The sequence below is a fragment of the Sus scrofa genome, chromosome 12 (genome assembly GCF_000003025.6).
Source record: "Sus scrofa isolate TJ Tabasco breed Duroc chromosome 12, Sscrofa11.1, whole genome shotgun sequence".
NCBI classification, from domain to species: domain Eukaryota; kingdom Metazoa; phylum Chordata; class Mammalia; order Artiodactyla; family Suidae; genus Sus; species Sus scrofa.
In genome coordinates, this window is record NC_010454.4 from 42,658,032 (window position 1) to 42,676,055 (window position 18,024).

The window sequence follows — 18,024 nt, forward strand, 5'->3', positions numbered from 1 at the left end:
AGGTCGGCTTGGCTCCAGCCCTGAGCTCTCTGCCCAGCCTTTCCCCTGGTGAGCCCCTTCTCGGTCCTGGCCTCCAGGGCAGCCCTGCTCACGGAGGCCAGGCTGGCCCCTCCAGCTCCGAACGTGAATAGAGAAATTCTGATGGTAAGGAGTAATCTGCTGTAGCAAATTCACACAGAAGGCGCCACAGTCCCCCGGCAGGAGAGAAGCCGCTGACTGGCCCAGCCGTGCCCTCACTCTGCCCTGGACTGAGCAGGGCCCGCAGCAAACATGCTGGGGCTGCGGATGAGCCGACGCAGATTCAAACCTGCGGCCTGGTCGCTGGTGGCGCTGCTGGGTTCCAGTCACAGGGCTCACCTCCACAGCCCAACCCGTGAAACCCAAAGGTCCTCAACTCCTCTGCTTAACTGAGTTCTGTTGCCCACCCTCCAGGAGTTCTGCTCCCTGGGTCCACTCTGAACGGCAGATTCCTCGACCACTAAAAGCCTCACAGCTGTTGCCGGCCATCGCACTAACCTCCAGGCAAAGGCAGCTCCTTAATCAAGAGGCAATTAAAACAACTCCAAAGCCCGTACCTCGGCATCGGAGAGCAAACCTGGCTCGCTGGCGGAGTCCTGGTGCCCCCATCCCTGAGTCCTGACCCCAAGATGCCAGACCACTGGGCATGGGCCTCCTGTCTCCAGTCCCTCCAACAGCCCAGGATGTCTGCCAGCAGGTCTGATGAGCATCAGCTTTAACTCACGTGCCCCATCACTCTCGAAAGGTCTGGCTTGATCCTCCCAACATCCACTCCCCAGCTCCTCTCCTGCCAATACTATCTCCCACCTCCCATTCCCAGCCTTTCATTTCAGTGGAACAGACCCCACACCCAGCTCCAGGGGTGGGCACTGATTGCTCTGAGCCAATCAGCACATCCTGCTGACCTAAACTAGACCAATGGGAGCAGAGAAATCCCAGGCCTCATGCAGGAGCTACCACAAGAAGAGGCTCTCTCCTCTCCCTCATGGTGAGGCCTGAGGGTGTGAGGGCTGGAGCAGCTGCAGCCACTCTGCTGCTATAATGGGAAGGTATGACATTGCCAGGAGCTACGTGGAAGGAGGCTGACGCTGCAGAAAGCAGAACCAAGAAACAAAGGGAAAGCAGGTCCTTGGTGATTTCCTTTAGCCTGCTAAACAAAGTCTGGACTTTTTCAAAGTCGCAGGCCCACAGCTGCCTTTAATCATCCAAAAGGGTCCTCGAAGCTAAACGCCCAAACAGGCCCCTCCCAGCAGCGAGGGCCTGAGAGTGCTCACCAGGTTGACAAAATCCTGGTAGCAGATCTGCCCATTGGCATGGCTGTCGGCGAGGGCCAGGAGCACCTCCCTCTTGTGCGGGTCCAGCTTGGAGCTGTGGCTCTCCAGGAGGCTCCGGAACTTGCCTGTGCTGATGTAGCCCGTGTTCCCAGGGTCAAACTGAGGGAGAAGCACACACAGAAGTGGGGTCAGCGGGGCTCCGTCCGCACTGCCCCAGGTACTCCATCTCCATCACCACTCACGGCCCCTGTCCCCAGCCCTCTGCCAACAGGCCCAGGTGGCACCTGGGACGTTCCCAAGGCCCCCAGGGGAACCATCCAATTAGGGCAGACAACCACCTACAATCCTAGAGAGCCCTGGAGACCTCTGAGATGGCCCAACCCAACCGTCTCATGCACAAAGAAGGAAACAGGCTCAGAGAGGCTTCTCTCTGCTCTTACTCCTGACCCTGGGCAAGGGGGAAGCAGGGTGGAAAGCTGATGAGTGGGAAGTTCCCTTGTGGTGTATCAGGTTAAGGGTCCAGCATTGCAGCAGCTATGGTGCGGGCCACACGGGTTCGATCCCTGGCCCGGGAACTTCCACAAGCTGTAGGTGCAGCAAAAAACAAACAACAACAAAAACCGGGAAAGGTGACGAGTGGAGGAAGATGAGGAAATCTGGGGCTTGGGCTAAAGGGACTGAGCAGGTAAGGCTCAAAGCCCTGTGAAGCAGGGAGCACAGCCTGCACAGCCCTTCTGCATCTGGCTTCCGGCCCCTCTCTCACGCCTGCACCCATGTACATCCCACACCCCGCACACAGCCATGCAAGGCTCCCCAAGGACACCATGCTCTGAGATCCGGTTGGTTCCTGACTCTGCAGCTCTGCACATGAGGGTGCCTCTGCCTAGGATTCCCTCCCCACCCTCCAGCCTCCCTGGGGGACTCCAAGCCACCCTTCCCTTCCCAACTCCTCAGGTGTCCTGTGTCCAGAAAGCCTTCCCCCACACTCCATCCGATCCCCCTGCACCTCGGACAGTGCACCCCCCACACCCCGCCCTGTCCTCTAACATCTATTCTCTACTCCTCCCTGGACCGGGTTCCTTAAAGGTCGGCATTACAAGCTGTTCCCGGGCCTTAGCACAGAGCCCGGCAGAGTTGGCACCATGCTGGGTGAATAAGTGGATGTCCGGGGAAACAGTGGGCGGGTACTCACTTTCCAGGGAGAGCCTCAAGGGTTCAGGCAGAAAAGCGGCTTACCCAGGTCTCCAAAGAAGCCTGGAACCTTTCCGTCCCCCTGCCAATGCCCCCCTTCCTCACAGGACCCGCCCCACATCCCCCCTCAGCGCATATCCTGCTGGAATAGGACACGAACCGGCTCTCAGGGATGCCCAGAGCAGGTCCGGTTCACCAAGTGCTTCTCCACACACACTCACTGCACTTGGAGACGCTGCCGCAAGTTGCTTAGGTTTTAAACAGCAAACAGACATTGCGGATGCCCACGTGTACTTGACAAGGGAGCCCTGAACACCAAACCCACGTTTCCCCCTTTCTGGATAAGGTCAGTGAACGCTATTCTAGGAGGACTGATTCTGCACGCAGCCCCTCTAAGACAATCCAGGAGAAAGAGCCAAGAGTCACCAGCCACGATCTTTCAATTCTCCCCGGAACTCAATGCGAGGGCAACGCAACGCAAGAGGACAGCTCTGACCCCGCGTATTTAAAAATCTGCATGTATGTCCCACACCAGATTTCAGGGATGGCACCTATTCAGTTCACGCCATCGAGTATGTCAGGAAACTCACCTACCCCCCACACCCCCAGCTCCAGAAAGATCTTTAAGAGTAAAAACACCTAATATCTGCTGAGTGTTTCCATGAGGCCAAATACCATCCTAGACACTTCGTGTAATTTCTTTGACATCCCACAACCACCTTATGAGTGGGTCCTATGCTTACTGCCATGTGACAGATGAGGAAGTAGAGGCCTGGGAAAATGAGCACAGAGAGGTTAAGGGACGTGCCTGCATGCGGCAGAACCAGGATTCCGGGATCCCACACCTGCTCAGCTCCAGCTACTCCAGGGCCTGCTCTGCTGATCAGAGGCAAGATGTAAGGATCCAAGAGGTGTGTGCAGACCCGGGAAAGGAGGGGGCTCCAGGAGTCTCAGGGGCCTGCACTAGACAGATGTTTTAAAGCAGGAAAGAGCTCAAACAACAGTTCTGATGTCCTTATTGCTCAGATAGGAGATGATGCCTGGAGAGGGACAGTGGCAGGGAGGGAGGGTCTCCTTCTCTGCCTGGGACCCCTCCCATCCCCACAGGCTGGCCACTCACCAGCCTGGCCCTGCCTGGTCCCTCAAGGCCCTTTTACCGGGGTGGTGGTGGTGGTGGGGTAATGGAGGGGAGGGGTAGTGGTGGGGGTGGGGGTGGGGGAGGAGGTGAGAAGCAGCCTTGAATCCTGAGAAAATCTCTCCCCTCCCCACTCCTCCCCTGGTGAGTACCACAGGGGGCAGTGGTCTCTAGGGAGCCCCTCCTGCTTCAGCCTGGGGGAGGAAGCCACTCCCCTCCCAGGGGCCCATCAGGAGGGCGGGGGCGCTGGGATCAGGCAGGGGCTCCTTTCCCTCATTCCAGCTCCAGACAAAGAGCCACCTGCTCCCCTGCTCTCCGCTCCCTGCGCCCCCCGCGCCACAGCTCCCTGCTGTTGTCCTAGTGACAGGGGCTACCCTGTGGCTCCTCTCCCTACAACAATCCCCCACCCCCACCCGGGGCCTGCTAGTCCTGCCCCAAGCACAGTACAGGCTCCAGACTGCAGAGAAGGAGCTGGAAGTAGGCCGAGCCTCCCTTCTCTGCCAAAACTCTACCTTTCATGCCAGGGCCAGACAGGCCAGACAATGGGGGGTCATCGCTACCCTAATAAGTAGGCTCCAGGGATAAAGGAGGGTGACTGGGAGGAGGGAGAGGCAGGGAGGGGGCCAGCTGCCTGGGCTCCACAGATGTACACAGGACACCTTCCAACCTCCACCCCAATACCTGGGCGTGGGGGAGGCGCAGAGAAAGAGCAAAGAGGAGACAAAGAGAAACTCAGAGAGTGGATTCCTGCAGAAGGCAGAGAGATGGGTACCACTGCCCTGGAAGGAAGCTGAGAGCCTCTAAAGGAGGCTGTAAAGAGCAAAAAGGCGGAAATCCCATTCTTGTCTCAGCCCCTCAGCAGTGTGTGTAACGTGGGGTAAGCAGCTCAAGCCATGTGTGCCATCTATCAAGTGGGCCTGGCATCTCCTGGGGTGTGGCGAATGCAGGGACACATTCTCGGGGCCCAGGGGGCCCAGACGGCCCAGACTGCGTGCTGGCCTCCACTTGCCTCATTCAAAGCAAGGAGGGGGTGGCCCTGTCATGAAGGCTCGACCCACCCTCCTGGACACACCTCCCACCTTTGGGCCTCCTCGAGGGCAGCTGTGGTGTAGGGGACAGAATCATGCTGGCACCACAGTTTGAAGCTTTGGGGGAAACAAACCCTACGAACTCAGTTTCTCTCTTAATAATGTATGCAAGTCCCCAAAGCTCCCTGTCCTGGGTGTTCCACACCCTGGATTCGTGCACTTCAGACAGGGGGGTGCTCTCAGGATGAGGTCCAGGCTGGGCGGGTTGGAGACAGCCTACTGGGGTCCACCCCTGGGGGTGGTGGGAAGAATGGGGCTGTGAGTGGGCTGCAGGCAGGGGCCCCTGGGGAGCCAGGACTGTAGAGCATCCTCGCAGCCACCTCCTGAATGGGGCCAAGCACTGGAGGGGGGCAGGGCGGGGGCAGGGGGGAATGCGAGGCCACATTCGGCCTTCCTAGAGGCTGCTGGCTCAGAAAAGGAGGAAAGCACAAAGTGAGAAGTGACCCTCCCACGGCTCCCGCCCACCTGCCTCAGCTTTGAAAAGAGCTGCGAGACTCCGAGGTGCTTAATCCCATCAGCACCCAGCCCTCTGGCCCCTTAATCCTCTAGGTCGCCAGCCGTCCCCCCTCTCCGCCCGGGGCCCCACACAAGCTCTGCCTTGTATCTCACCTCCTGCCCTGGGCCCCTTCCTGGCTCACTTGTGACCTTATGGCTGCAGAAAAGACCCACCAAATGCTCTTTGTGTTGTTGCCACCTGGGCACGTCCCCGCCTCTGGGGCAAGTAGCTGGGCGAGAGTTCTGGAAGGAGGCTCGCCCTCAGCTGCTGTGCAGTCTTGGGCAGATCATTAACCACACTGCCTCATTTCTCCAGCCATCGTGTGGTAGGAACTCCCCTCCCGGGGAGATGTAAGGGGGGGGTCTGTCCCCATCCCTCCCCCATAATCGTATCGTACACAAATGGAGGCTAAGGCAAAGAGAAATCCACAGCCCATAGACCCATCCACCACCCATGGGGGCGGGGGATCAATTCTGCCTCCTTGCTCAGTCAAAGGGCTGATGGGAAATGCAGCATCAGGATGAGACAGCTCACGCGATGGGGGAGGGAAGGGGAGGTCTGTGCTCTCAGGGGGACCTGGTGACACTAGAGAAAAGGGCAGCGGGTCAGGAAATGACAACCCATGATCCAGGAGAGCTGAAAGGGACCTCAGTGGTTCTGAAACTGCTCTGCAGAATTGTAGGGGCTGGGGAACCTCCAAGGTCCAGAGAAGTGGGGAGGGGGTTGCTGAGTGGCCCCGTCTGAGCTGTTTTCTGTATCTGCCTTCTGCGTACTACCTGGCTGAACAGCAACGCAAGAGGAGCTGTACACGCAGAGCCCCTGCCAGGTATCCAGCGCTACCTCACCGAAACCGCAGCTTACCCTACGTCTTGGTTTTTCTCAGACAGTCCTGGTTTACACCTATTGTCTGAGCATGAAAATGAACAGTGCCCCTTTCACCCTCAAAACTGTCCCGATTTAAATAATAAGTTGTCTGGTCCCTCCATTTAAACCTCACAGCAAGCCTACAAGGCAGAAGCTATTTTTTCATGGGAGCAAAATGAGGCATCAGGAGCTGAGCTGCCCAAGTTTGAAGAGCTGGTACTCGGGTGCAGATGGCGCCACATCCAGGTGGAGGGGCCCAGAGCTCGTGTTCGCCCACCGTTAGGATGCCGTGGCTACAAAGAATCTGAGAGACCCTGGTTCAATCCTCTCATTCATTCATTTAACAAAAGTTTACTAAGAACTACGTGTCAGGTCTCACGCTCATTTTATGGATGGGGAGACAGGTGCAGAGAGCAAAGGAAACTCGTGCAAGGTCACAGAGCAAGTCAGCGGTCAGGACAGGAATAACTCAGGGCTCCTCCATGGGGGTTGGCCAGTCCAGCCTCGCTCTGCCTTGTTTTCCTGTCCTATTTAGTTATACAAAACGTAAGTGGCTCAGAGTCTCCCAGTGTGTGTTTTGTGAAATACCAGGCCCAGGAGGGTACACGAAATAAGGGTGCCGTGGTCCCCTAAGTTTCGGAAACGCTTTTGGAAGAGCATGATGCGCAGATCCTATTAAGAGTTCTTCAGCATCTTACAGTGGAGAAACCTGATTTTGTTCAGCCCAGCATTTCCCAAACTTAGTGCATCTTTGATCACAGTGTTTTTTCCCAGCAACAATCATGAAACACTTTTAAGGGAAAATGGATCAATCCACAGTTGAGTCATTTTTCCCTTTTATGAAACCAGCCCCTGCCCCTCTTTTTAGGGCTGAACCTCTGGCATATGGAAGTTCCCAGGCTAGGGGGTTGAATCCTAGCCTATGCCACAGCTATGCCAGATCCAAGCCGCATCTGCAACCTACACCACAGCTCACGGCAACGCCGGATCCTTAACCCACTGAGCGAGGCCAGGGATTGAACCCACATCCTTGTGGATACTAGTCGGGTTCTTAACCCACTGAGTCACAAGAGGAACTCCAAACCAGGCCCCTCTGTCGGTGGTTCTGAACCAGCGTTTTGCCTCCATCTCCTGAGTGGCACCGTCCCTGGAGGCAGCTAATAGTCTGTTCTGAGTCCTCCAGCAAAGTTGGAAGTCTGCTGGATCCAGGCCCCAGCCAGAGGGTTGAGGAGGGGGCCAGGCCCTGGCAGAGGCTGAGGAAGGAGTGACCAGCCTAATGGGCCGCTGAGCTGAGCTCTCAGGGAACCAATCCCGCAGGGGCTGGGCTCTGCCTGCTCAGCACCCAGGACAGCGGCACCACTTCTTCCCTCCCTGCAGCAGGCGGGTGAGCCCGGCCAAAGCTTCAGAATTTACGCGGCAGCAGTAAAGCACAGGAGAAAGAAGAAAGGTACATGTCGATTTAGTATCTCTCACGCATGTGTGACCTGCACAAACTCATTTCCAGGACAATTCCACATCTGGTCCTCTCTCTCTCCCAGGGGATGGCCTCCCTCTCCTTGACCTAGAGGAGACCAGGGCTGCTGGGTGTGCGCCCTTACGAGAAGACAAAAGGTGGCACCTGGGGTGCCATCCCGGTACAGAGCTCTCAGACCTAGAATTTAAGGCAGGCTCCCGTCCCTGGCCCCACTGTCTCCTCTCTGTCCACCAAGACAGAACAGCCCCAAGAAAGGACCCCGTGGTGTGTATACTGAGGCAAGAAGGGTGCTGGCAGCTGCCGCTTCCCACTGGGGATGGGGGGAGGTGCGGGGGGGTTACCATGGCTCATCTGCTGGCCCTTGCATCATTACTCAGCTTCTGAGCAGAGCAGAATTAATGAAGCTGCCCAGGGGTTTGCCACTCAGCAGAGCTGCCCCTCGCAACAGCTAGGGCCCACCAGGGAACTCCGACCCATTCATGGATATTTACGGCCCCATAAATTAGGTCCAGGCCTGCAGCTGCCGAGGTCAGGCGGTGAGGTTAAGGGAGTAGCAGCTTTCTCTAGCAGTTCTCCTGCCTTGCAAATGAGAATGCTAATTCCGCCCCATAAACCACCTCACACCATCCCCTGACCTGAAATTCTCATCTTCACAAGTATTTGATTGCTTTTATTCTCACACTACCCCTGGAGTAAGTGTGGTTAGTCCCATTCAACAGATATGGAAGCTGAGGAAGCAGAGGTGAACGACTTGCTCCGAGGCACTTCAGCGAGTGGAATAGGGCACCGACTGGCCTGCTTTCACTAGGAGTGGATCTATAAAGACCTCAAGCATCCCTGGGAAGAAGAGAGACTGGCTCCTAAAAACCAGGTTCTGACCCCTTCCTGTCCTCCAGTCTCCCCACATGGAGGCCCGAGGGGCTCTGGGGCTCCCTTGGGGTCTGGCCAGGCATCTGGCAGCTGGGGAAGTTGCAGCGATTCTAGGATTCCCAGTTATATTATTTCCGTCCCTCCAGCTGCCACCCCAGCGGTCTGCGGGAGGCAGCTCATCCCTTTCAAGGGGAAGCTCCAAGCCAGGCTCCTGACCATCCCCCCCAGACATCAAACAGCTGAACCCCAGGATCTGAGGGGGGCAGGCTGATTAAGAAGCTAGATCACCCTTCCCCCCCAAAAGTGGAGGACATCCTGGCCTGAATGCAGGCTGAGCCATCGGATAGTTGACATATTTCCAGAAAACTAGCCAGCTCTCTCAACACCTGGGCCTCGAGAGGAAGAGGAGCTGAGATGTTCAGGAAGCTGGGGGATGGGCGGCATGAGGGGGGGGGCTCCTCTCTCTTCCAGGCCTGTTCCTCTCCACCCTGAGAGAGGGCCCCTGGATGACCCTTCTTCTCCCCTTTCGGGAGCCCCCTCCCTGAGGGCCGTGGCGGTGCACAGACTCTGAGGGGGGCAGTGGAGGCTGTGACTCAGACGCAGGCCCCTTGGGTCCCAGGAGCAGACGTAATGCCTGTGCTGACTCATCCAGGCCCAGCCGGCACGGGCACGTCGTCGTCGTCTGGGGAACAGCCATAAAGGCGGGAATCCAGGGGAGCGGCGGGCAGGGAGAGGCGGGAGGGGGTGTGAGCAGGGAGGAGGTCCCACCCCCTCGGCCTACACCCACTGCCTCCTGCTGCTTCTCCTGGAAGCCACAGGCCCCTCTGGTTCCCAGAAAAGAGGGATCCGGGGAGAAGGAGGGGAGTGGGAAAGCCCTCTGACCAGGAGCAGGCTGGGCAGGACATCCTGTGGCCCTCTGCCCAGTTTCACAAGACGCCCAGGAGCCTGGTGGAGAAACACACCCAGGAGCCTTGTGGACACTCCCCCCACACAAACCCGCTGCGCAGCATCCTTGTTTTCTTAGGGGACCATTGACCAAAACTGCTCACCTTGGCCAAGCACGACAACAGCTGCTTGCACGAGCTGTCTCAGAGCAGGAGGCCCCGATAAGGAACGCGGTGCTGCCCTGAAGGACTTTGGAGGGGCCGACAGGAGGGAGGAGACAACCAAGCTCCCAGGACCCTTGGCGCTGGACTCCATCTTGGCTGAGAGGTGCGCATGCGCCACTCAGGACCCTGGGCCAGACCAAGTACAGGCCGAGCAAGGTGATTGGACAGAGACAACCCGGAAACGAACCCCATTCCCGTAAAACCGGAGACCGACAGCCGCAGGGCAGAGCAGCTCCCCTGGGTCCCGTCACCCTGGGCTCCCCTTCCCAATAAAGTCTCTTGCTTTGTCAGCACGTGTGTCTCCTCGGACAATTTATTTCCAAGTGTTAGACTAGAGCCCGTGCTCAGGACCCTGGAAGGGGTCTCCCTTCCTGGAACAGTCTGCTTTGCATTTCTGGGCCGGCCCCACCCCTTGGGGCCTGTTTCCTCGTCTGTAAAGAGGAGACGGCGCCGCTCACCTCGCAGGGGTATGTGAGAGATGAAAACAAGACCAGGACATGTGTGCGCACAGCAGACACTCCATGTTTGTTCTCTCAAAGGAATACTTCCCCATGCAAACCTGACCCTTGCTTTTAAAAAGCTGGTGGGACTGGGGTGGTCACTATGCCTAGTTTCCACAACGTGAGATACACATCAGCTCATAGTGCCCTGGGCCCAGTCTCACGACTGACCACAGGGAGTTGCCAAATGGGAACACTGGGCAGAGGAGGCCCACTCTGGGCTCCAGGCACCTGGCGCCCGATGCCTTGTTCTCGCTCTCACCCTCCACCGTGCAGGAGGAAGCTAGTGAGCAGAGGGGGACACGCTTGGGCATCCACGCTCCCCCCAGACAGCCCCTGTCCCCAAACTTCTCTCCTTCCTCTGTGGCAGGTTCAGGGGGGAACATGGGTTTCCAGCTCCTGCCCTGAAAAAGTCAGCTTGACACCGTGGAAGGAACCCAACTGGGGATCTGGACACTTTGATTCAAGACCTAGAACTATGACGCGCCAGAGCAGCATTAATTGCTGTAAATTCCAGTAGCACAATAACAAGCACCGTATTTATCAGGGGCTCACTCCATACTGTGCCAAGCGTGATGCACGCACTGTCTCATCAGGCCTCACGATGGCCTGAGAGCAGCTTACAGATGAGAAAACTGAGGCTGGTCAAGGTTACCGGGCTGGCCCGCTGTCCCAGAGCTAGGAGGAGCAGAACTGGGACCTGAGCCAGACGCCTGTCCTCGCTGCTGCCTTCGTCACTCAGGGTGCCAAGGAAGCAGACAGAAGTGTGCAAGGCCCGGTGGCAGGAACAGAGGTCAGAGAGAGAGAGAGCAGAGCCGGGCTCTGGTCCCAGCTCTGACGCTACGGCACCAAGTGACCTCAGAAGGTCACTGACCTCTGTTTCCTCATTGGCAAAGATGAGCAGACTCAATAAGAGGCTTCCACCGACCTTCTAATAATCCATGGCCCTTGAGATGGCAGCAGCCCCAGAGTGGGGTGGGGGGTGACACGGGCGAGGTGGCCCCACAGTCAGGGCCTGCTCCCAGAGAGGACACTGGAGCCCAAGATGACGCGTGCAGGGATGCATCCGGACTTGTTTGCACCACCGTGCGTGTGCCTGTGACGTGGCAGGCAGGCAGGCAACCAGGCAGCACACAATCTCAGCACCCTTGGCGCCCCTGCAAATGCTAGCAAATGCATCTCTGGGCGTGGTCAGGGATAAAAGGGTTAATGCAGCATGCCTGCTGGGGTCACTGCAGCAGGAGCAGGGAAGGGAAGCTGGCTTTGTGGTGGCAGGAAGGCCACAGGCTCTAGGGGCCTGGACGCCACCTGATAAGGGGTTGGAGGTGCAGAGCCCTCACAAGGGAGCCCCTCTGCTGATTAATTCTTGTTCTGGGGGTGCCAAGGCCCCTGTCTCTGGGGCAGGTGTTTTCCCTGTGGCTCCTCACTAATCCATGCACCGGTCTCAGCTGAACCTCTTTTCAACTCCCAGGACCCTGTAAACCAGCTTGCAGGACTGTGAAGGAGGTAGGCTTTAGGCTCAGCTTAAAGGAAGACCCCCCCAGGCTGCAGGCAAGGGGGTTGGATGGGGGTGGGGAGACACCTGGGGAAAACAAGCAGACAAATCCTAGCAGAAGTGGGTCTCTCTCTGGCAGCCAGAATTAGGAAGGAGCTGCTTTAGAGAGGCAGTCACCTTCCCTATGGGGCCCTAGGCGTCTTCTGGCAAATTCTGATTCCCCGTCAAACGACGGTCATCAAACATCTACTGGGTATCAGACATTGTGAAGGAAGTTTCCACTTCCATTCAACTCCCCTCATCATCCCTGGAGGAAAAATGATCATCCCCATTTTAGAGATGAAAAAATTGAGGCTCAGAGAGCTAACGTCCTTGACCTCAATCACAACACCAGGAAAGACTGACCTCAGGACTGACCTCCAGGTTTCTCAGGGACTCCACACGCAGGGTTCTCCCCAGCAGCCTCCCTAATGTGTTGGGGTCATGGCATGTTTATAACATCGGAGAGATAGTTAAGACTCATCGGCTTCCCTTCTGGGAGATTAGTGATGCTGGGGTCTCTTCTTGGAGTCTGGGAAACGCACGCTCCCAGTGGGGGGAGAAGGAGGGAGACACAGTCATGTGTCTCCTTTTTTCCTCTTGCTTTTTTGAGCTTGGAAAGCATCTCTGCTTTGTTGACTTAACTCTGCTCCAAACTCCTTTGCTCACTAAACATTCAGAGATCTCGAAGGCATTTATAAGAGTGAACTGGGAACGGCTTTCCAACCCTGGACACCCTTTATGGGTTAACAGGCTCTAGTCCCATATCTGCCAAGGACCTGTTATTTGACCTTGGCTCCTTGAGAGCACCCCCCTGGAGTTCAGGAAGGGGCTGCGGGGGAGATTATCAAAGCATAACTTGAAAAAGGGGAGCTTGTAGGAAACCCATGGGACAAATACAAAGTGATAAATAAAGGGTACTTTACCTGGGAAAAATCATAAATATCAGGGGACTAGATCAGAAATCAAAAATAAACCCAACCACATATAAAATGTTACCAAATGATGAAATTCCCCAAGGAATATATAAAGGCAGGGTTTCTCCATAAGTGATGCTGGTGTAACTGGATAGAAATGGGATTGTCTAAAGGGTCAGACGATTTTTTTTTTTTTTTTTTTTTTGCTGCACCCTCGGCATGTGAAAGTTCCTGGGCCAGGGATGGAACCTGTGCCACAGCAGCAACCTGAGCCCCAGCAGTGACAACACCAGACCCTTAACCCACTGCACCAGAAGTGGGTCACAGCTGCAGCTCAGAGTCAGTTCCTGGCCTGGGAACTTCCATATGCTGCGAGTGTGGCCATAAAAACAAACCAAAAAAAGTGGCCCAGCTGTAAAGCATAGCAATTCATCTGATTCAGTGGTGCAGATGAAAGCAATCCCTAACACCCCTTCCTAGAGAAGTTGATTTTTTTAAATAGCGAAAAAGAAGTAGGAAATAGAAGTGCATATTTATGAGATCCGAAGAGAGATGAAAACTATCTCAGCTCCGAAGCAACAGGAGGAATCATGAAAAGCCCAACAGATTCAACTGTAGAAAAATAAGATTTTTTTACCGTGATATTACTGTAACAACAGGTTAATATTGACGGTAACTTTAAAATCTAGTATTTAGGAAAACCATTCAGATCCCAAGGATATGAAAAGATAATTTCCTTAAGAAGTTCAAACAGGAAACAATCCCCAGGAATGTCTAGGGGTTGAAGTCACGATCTCCAGGTTCCCTGCCTGCTGTAACTTCTGGAGCCGGTAGGGAAGCACGGGGAGGGGGTGGAGGGGTGGTGATATGTTACACACCTGCTGGAGCAGAGCAGACAAATGCCCAGGATGCCAGAGGGGCTGGCCTGGTAAATTTCCATGGGACTAGGCTCACCTGTTTTCACCTCCAACTCTCCAAAAGGCATTCTGGCCATTTAGTTGAGAGACAACCACACAGGACCAAAAGGCAAGGTGACGGCTTCTTCTAGCCCCCTTGGGTCCAGTTGGCTTCATGTTGGGTCAAAGCTACTCTACATGCTGACAGCACAGAGGGACTGGTCTGATTCCACCCCGAAAACCTGGAAAAAGGTCCCAGCAGATCCCAGTTTGAAACCAGGTGGGAGTTCCCACTATGGCTCAGCGGGTTAAGAACCCGACAGAGGAGTTCTCATCATGGCACAGTGGAAACAAATCTGAGTAGGAACCATGAGGTTGCGGCTTCAATCCCTGGCCTCGATTAATGGGTTAAGGATCCGGTGTTGCTGTGAGCTGTGCTGTAGGTTGCAGACGTGGCTCAGATCCCACATTGCTGTGACTCTGTCATAGGCCAGTGGCTACAGCTCCAATTCAACCCCTAGCCTGGAACCTCCATATGCCACGGGTACGGCCCTAAAAAGACCAAAAAAAAAAAAAAAAAAAAAAAAAAAAAGAACCCAACATAGTGTCCATAAGGATGTGGGTTCGATCCCTGGCCCAGTCAGTTGGTTAAGGAGCCAGCATTGCCGAAAGCTGCAGCATAGGCCAGTGGCTATAGCTCAGATCTGACCCCTAGCCCAGGAACTTCCATATGCTGCAGGTGAGGAAGAAAGAAAGAAGGAAAGACCGACCAGGTATCCCCCTGACCCACATTAGTGTTCAGGGACTCTGAGGGGTGACATGTGAATCCCACCCCATTCAGCACAGTTAGACCAGGGCTGTCTATTTCTGCTAGAAATCGTGGGGAGGCTGCCTGCAACCCTCCGCCAGACATTCCTTCCTGAGGGCACCAAGTCCACCAGCACCAAATCCTTCCCTTAAGCAGGCCTGGAGGAAGAGGCAGAAAGGATAAGACCCTTCAGCTTCCTGAACAACCCGGCGGCGTCCTTCTGAAACTGTGCATCTATTTGTGAAGCTCCGCACCTGCTCTTCGTCCAGCCCTGTCCGGGGAATGGGCCGGGGTGGCCGCACAAAGCAGGCAGAACAGACGCAGAGGGCCTGGATATTTGCCAGAGGTCGGGCCCTGCTCCCGAGCAGTTCTCCTTAAACACAAAGCACCAGTAGGAAGGAAGACAACAGCAACGAGTCTCTACAGCCATGGGCGGGATGGGGTAGCCATAAGCAGAACACATCAGGAGAGAAAAACGGTGCAGAGTAAGTTTTAGGAGTTTCTTTCCTAGAATTAATTTTGTCTGTCCAGAATGGTTTCTGGGTGAGCCTTCCCAGAAGCAGGGGGATGCTCTTTGTGACACCCGGGATCTCCCTCCAGTGGGAAAAATTAGATTTCATAGACCACTTACTGATATTAGGTGCTATGCATACACTCTGCTCCCTTGAGTTCCAAATTCTTCCTCCCTTCACCCAAATAGTTTGGTTTGAAATGTAAACACACATGCAGGGACTGGCAAAGGAAGCTAATCAAATGAGAAAGACACAGACAGAGGGGAAAAAGAATGATACACTTTGTTCTAGGTTTCGATTCTAAATCTGGCTGGAGGTGCGAAGGGCTGGCAGCTTGCTGGTCGTGGTATCAGTGGGAGCAGGCGGCTCCCTCCTGCCTCAGGGCATCAGGCCAGCGGCTGCTGCACTCTTAGGAGCCTGAGGGAGAGTGGGTGGCATTCGGGAGCCAAGAGAGATGCGCTAGGCAGAGGGACAGGAGCCACAGGATGCTCCCCAAGGTGGCTGACACCCCTCCACCCCCCCCCAGCCCACCGTGTCTTTCAAGCCAAATTCCATGTTTTCCACCCAAATTCGGCCATCTGCATTTAGCTGGTTCTGCAAACTGAATAGGTATGAAAGTAAAACTGTCAGTTGTGCAAAACCCCTTGCCTCCACCCTGACTTTTCCGTCTCCTCATCAGTTCAGTCTCCAGTTATACACGTGGGTCATCTCAGCTATTCGGGTCCAATAAGTTCTTCCAACTCTCTCGTCAGCATGTCCCTCTTCTTCCCCCTCCCACTGTCATCTTCCAAGTCCAGGTGCTTGGCTCCATTCACTGCTGCAGGCTCCTGGCCCATTTCTTTCATCCCCGCAACCCATCTCACCTTTATCCCACTCTCAGAATCTTCCCAAAGCACTGCCTGGATCTTGCTAAAAATTTTTTCAAAGGCTCCCCCTGCCTCTAAGGGGTAAGGTCTGGTCCATGCTACTTTTTCAGCTTTATCTCCCTCTCCAGCCCAACACATTTCCTCTGGCCCAACCAGACTTGTCTCTTAGAGTGGCACACACTTCACGGCCTACGAGTTGGCACCCCAGGACTGTAGCGCTCACTATTCCCCCACACCAGGACAGCTCCTTCTGTCTCTCCGGCACCTCCTTCTGCTCGGTCCAACAGGGAGGGAGAAGGAAACACGCAACAGCACGCAACAGGAGTACCAAGCAAGGAAGAGAACCCTTTCCTGCTGAAGGTCAAATGTCCGTCTCTGGCTTCCGAAGCCAACACGTGGCACTTCCAACTCCGCGCCCTACACCTAGGTTCCAGGCTCTGCAAACCATCACATACGATTTTCCATCTACAACTCCCCCATCCCGGCAGCCAAATTAAAGTCAGCTTTCACAAGTGCCCATATTGCAAGTCACCCTCCAAAGAGGGCGGAGGTGTGGACTTCAGGGGTGACCATGGATCTCTGACCGAGGAGGTGGACAAGGAGAGGGGACGTTACCCTAAGCCCTTCCCCCACCCCCCCAGCCCCTACGGAAATTCCCGAGCATAAAGAGAATGTCCCAGGCTTTCAACACGGACTCCATGGTATAAAGCCGGCTCTGGTGAAGAGGAGTTGGGAGGAAGAAGGAGGCAAGCATCTCTCAGAAGAGCCCGCCACGTCCTCCTGCAACCTGGAGGGCAGTGGAGAGCGGTCCCGCTCGGGCCCAGGGATGCGCTAAGCCACGCCCCTACGCTGCGTCACCGGCTCCGGAGCGCAGAGCTGGGGAAGCCCACGCAAGCGGAGAGACTGACTGCGGGAGGGCTGGAAGGAAGGGGGGGGGGATTTAACGCTCACATACCTGATCAAACAGGACTTTCCAGTGCTGGTAGAGAGGGAGGCCATGCAGGAGAGGAGGAAGAGGAGAGAGAAAGAAAGAAACACACTTATCAGCAAGGCTTCTGTAGCCCCCTGCTGTTTCTGACCTAGCCTCCCAGCTGCTGCCCAGGCTCAGGGTCCACCAAGAGACCAGGGAAAATCTGGTAATAGCTTCCCAAGTGAGTCTACACATAGCAAAGGGGGTGGGGAGAGGGAGAGTGTCCCTCATTCTGGGACAGGCAAGAGGAGGGATGAGCAGAGCAAGGGTGATTCTCAACAATTACTAAGTAAAAGCATCCGACTCTGTCCAAGGGCTTCTAATAACTTCTGCTGCCTGAAGCTTATCTCCGTGTCTACTCCCAGGCCCAGGAATGCACGCCCCGGTGCAATTCCATCAGACCTGCTGTTGCCATCCCCCCCCTGCTAGGGGCCAGAGATTTCTCAGGAAAACCCACCCCTTCATAGGCGCTAACATTTTGCCTGTACTTTGGGAGATGGGGGCTCCGACATGCACTGAAACCCACCCAGTCTCTTTCAAGGCTGAGTCTAAGTGATGAGTCCATGAGATTCTGCCAGGCCATTGGGGCCAGACGCCAGTGAGGGGTTTAAGCACAAGAGGCGAAGGGGATACAACCCCATTCAGATTTTCGGGCTAAGGTCTGGTAGGTTGGGGGCCTGGCTTCACTTGCGTGTCCCCACCCTGAGAGGGAAGGGGCAGGGCAGAGCGTCTGCTCAGTTTTTCTGCTCTGTTAGCAGGTTAACCTCGCGAGGGAGAAGCTTAAGAAACTCCAGTTCCCAGGACTCCCCAGTGCCGGCTCTGCCGAGGGCTCGCAGGACCAGAGGGAGGGAGACTCAAGCAGCAGATGGCAGGGAAGCCCCCTGGGGCGGCCCCTCCCGATCCTCGCCCGGGGGACTGTCGCTGGCACGGACGCGGTCTTGGACTCCTGAGACCCCCTCTGGGAGCAAAAGCGCTCCCAACACTCCTCTCCCTCCGCCGGCCGGCCGGGCTCAGGGACCGGGGTCAGCTTGAATTTCAATCAGCGTCGCGACAAGGCAGGTGCCGGCTGCGGGCTAATCTGGGAGCTGAGGTGGGGGTCGCCAGACCGGTCTGGGCTGCAGGGTTCCGGGGACTCTGGGGCGCCCGCTTCTTCCCCAGGCTCCGAGAGCCCGCAGGTCGCGAGTGGGAGAGGAGGGGAGTCACTGCTGTGACGCGGCCGCCTCTGCGGGAAAACGCCGTGTCCCGGGCACTGCACCAGCCGCGGGGAGGGGGCTCCGGCGGCCGACGAGTCCCCTGCGCAGTGGCGGGCGCTGCGTTCCGCAGGGAAGCCCCGGGAGCCCGAGCGGGGGGTGGCGCGCGCGCGTTTCGGGGAGACCAGTCCCTCCGCCCCTTTCCGCCCGCGGGGACCCGGCCAATCCGGGGCGCTCCCGCGTCACCTTGAAACCTCCCAATTGCCCCGCGGGGGGCGAACGGAGGGCAGCTCTCCCCTTAGCGCCCCCCAG

General features: G+C 56.2%; 1 protein-coding gene across 2 annotated transcripts in view; it reads right to left on the reverse strand.

The window, feature by feature from the left end:
* RHBDL3 (rhomboid like 3) overlaps positions 1-18,024 on the reverse strand; it is a 52,665-nt gene that overhangs the window by 34,384 nt on the left and 257 nt on the right. The window contains exons 2-3 of one of the 2 annotated variants that reach the window (XM_021067454.1): positions 16,508-16,531; positions 1,293-1,451 (exon numbers count right to left, since the gene is read on the reverse strand). In XM_021067454.1, the coding sequence (XP_020923113.1) occupies positions 1,293-1,451; positions 16,508-16,531 (183 nt within the window). The remainder of the gene's footprint in view (positions 1-1,292; positions 1,452-16,507; positions 16,532-18,024) is intronic. The other variant, XM_021067455.1, reaches the window with a different exon arrangement.